This window comes from Penaeus monodon, chromosome 30 (genome assembly GCF_015228065.2).
Source record: "Penaeus monodon isolate SGIC_2016 chromosome 30, NSTDA_Pmon_1, whole genome shotgun sequence".
Taxonomy (NCBI): domain Eukaryota; kingdom Metazoa; phylum Arthropoda; class Malacostraca; order Decapoda; family Penaeidae; genus Penaeus; species Penaeus monodon.
The window spans coordinates 21,987,828-21,988,967 of NC_051415.1; the positions used below are offsets into that span (position 1 = coordinate 21,987,828).

The 1,140-nt window shown below is 43.0% G+C and overlaps 1 protein-coding gene across 1 annotated transcript in view; it reads left to right on the forward strand.

Annotated features, from left to right (window-relative positions):
* The window catches only part of LOC119592626 (follicle-stimulating hormone receptor-like), a gene marked incomplete at its 5' end in the record, with an annotated part of 23,693 nt that overhangs the window by 14,305 nt on the left and 8,248 nt on the right, over nt 1-1,140 (forward strand). The window contains 3 exon segments of the mRNA XM_037941521.1: nt 36-176; nt 350-415; nt 595-738. Of these exon segments, the coding sequence (XP_037797449.1) occupies nt 36-176; nt 350-415; nt 595-738 (351 nt within the window).

Here is a 1,140-nt window from a genome sequence, read left to right on the forward strand (position 1 = left end):
TATAAGACTTTACGTCTGGCCTCTTTCCTCCCCAGCATCCTGAAGGAGATCCGAGACCTGGAGGAGTTTCCTTCCCTAAACGGAACTCACAACCTGGAACTGCTGAGGATTGACCGCGCATCCCTCAAGTCCGTCCCTGATAATCTGTGTTCTTTTACGCCCAGGTTGCTAAGCCTGTAAGTTCAAACACATGATTCTGTAGTGATCAGTCATTATAAATGAGCATAGGAACCAAGCATATGTTTTCAAGGTTTTAGCCCAAACGCTCGATGGTATGTTATTGTGGATATCATAATCATATGATGTATGCAAATTCTAACCGTGTTTTTTTTTTCTCTCTCTCTCAAAGGAACCTTCATCTGAATTCCATCACGAGCATCCCGCAACTGACTAACTGTTCACATCTCAGACTGCTGTGAGTATGTGACGTTACCATGGTAACCTACGCAGGTCTCCTCTCCACTGTATTGCGACACTGTTGTGCCAAAGGGCGAATTATAAAGACCTCACTACATAACTATTTACAGTGGCCATATTTCCACGGAAAGCCTCTTACCTCAAAATAAGACAGTATTTGTTACATGTCTCCAACAGCGACCTGAGTAACAACGCACTCACTAGCCTGGGACACAACAAGTTCGTCGGAGCGCCATCTCTCCAGGATCTCCTTCTGCACCATAACAAGATCACTTACATCCCCGCCGATGCTTTCACGGGGCTGTCTAAGCTGCAGGTCTTGTAAGTATCGTAGGAGAGAAAGGAATAGAAAAGGACAGGGGCGAGGGATTAAAGGAAGGAAAGAAAAAGGATAGTAGGAATGAATTAGAGGAGAGAGACAAAGAGAAAGGGATAGGAGGGATGGATTAAAGGAAAGAGAAAGTGAAAAAGACAGTAGGTATGGATTAAATGAGAGGGAGAAAGAAAAGGATGAGCGGGAGATTAAAGGAGAGAGAAAGCAAAAAAAAAAAAAAATGCGCAGATGGATTCAAGGAGAAGGAAAAAGGATAGGAGGGAGAGATTACAGAAGTGAATGAGAAGAAAGTGGGATGAATGGATCAAAAGAGAAATATAAAGACGAAGAGAAAGGATAGATGACTCAGGGAAACGAGAAAACGGAAAAGTTTTAGGATATTTTACCAC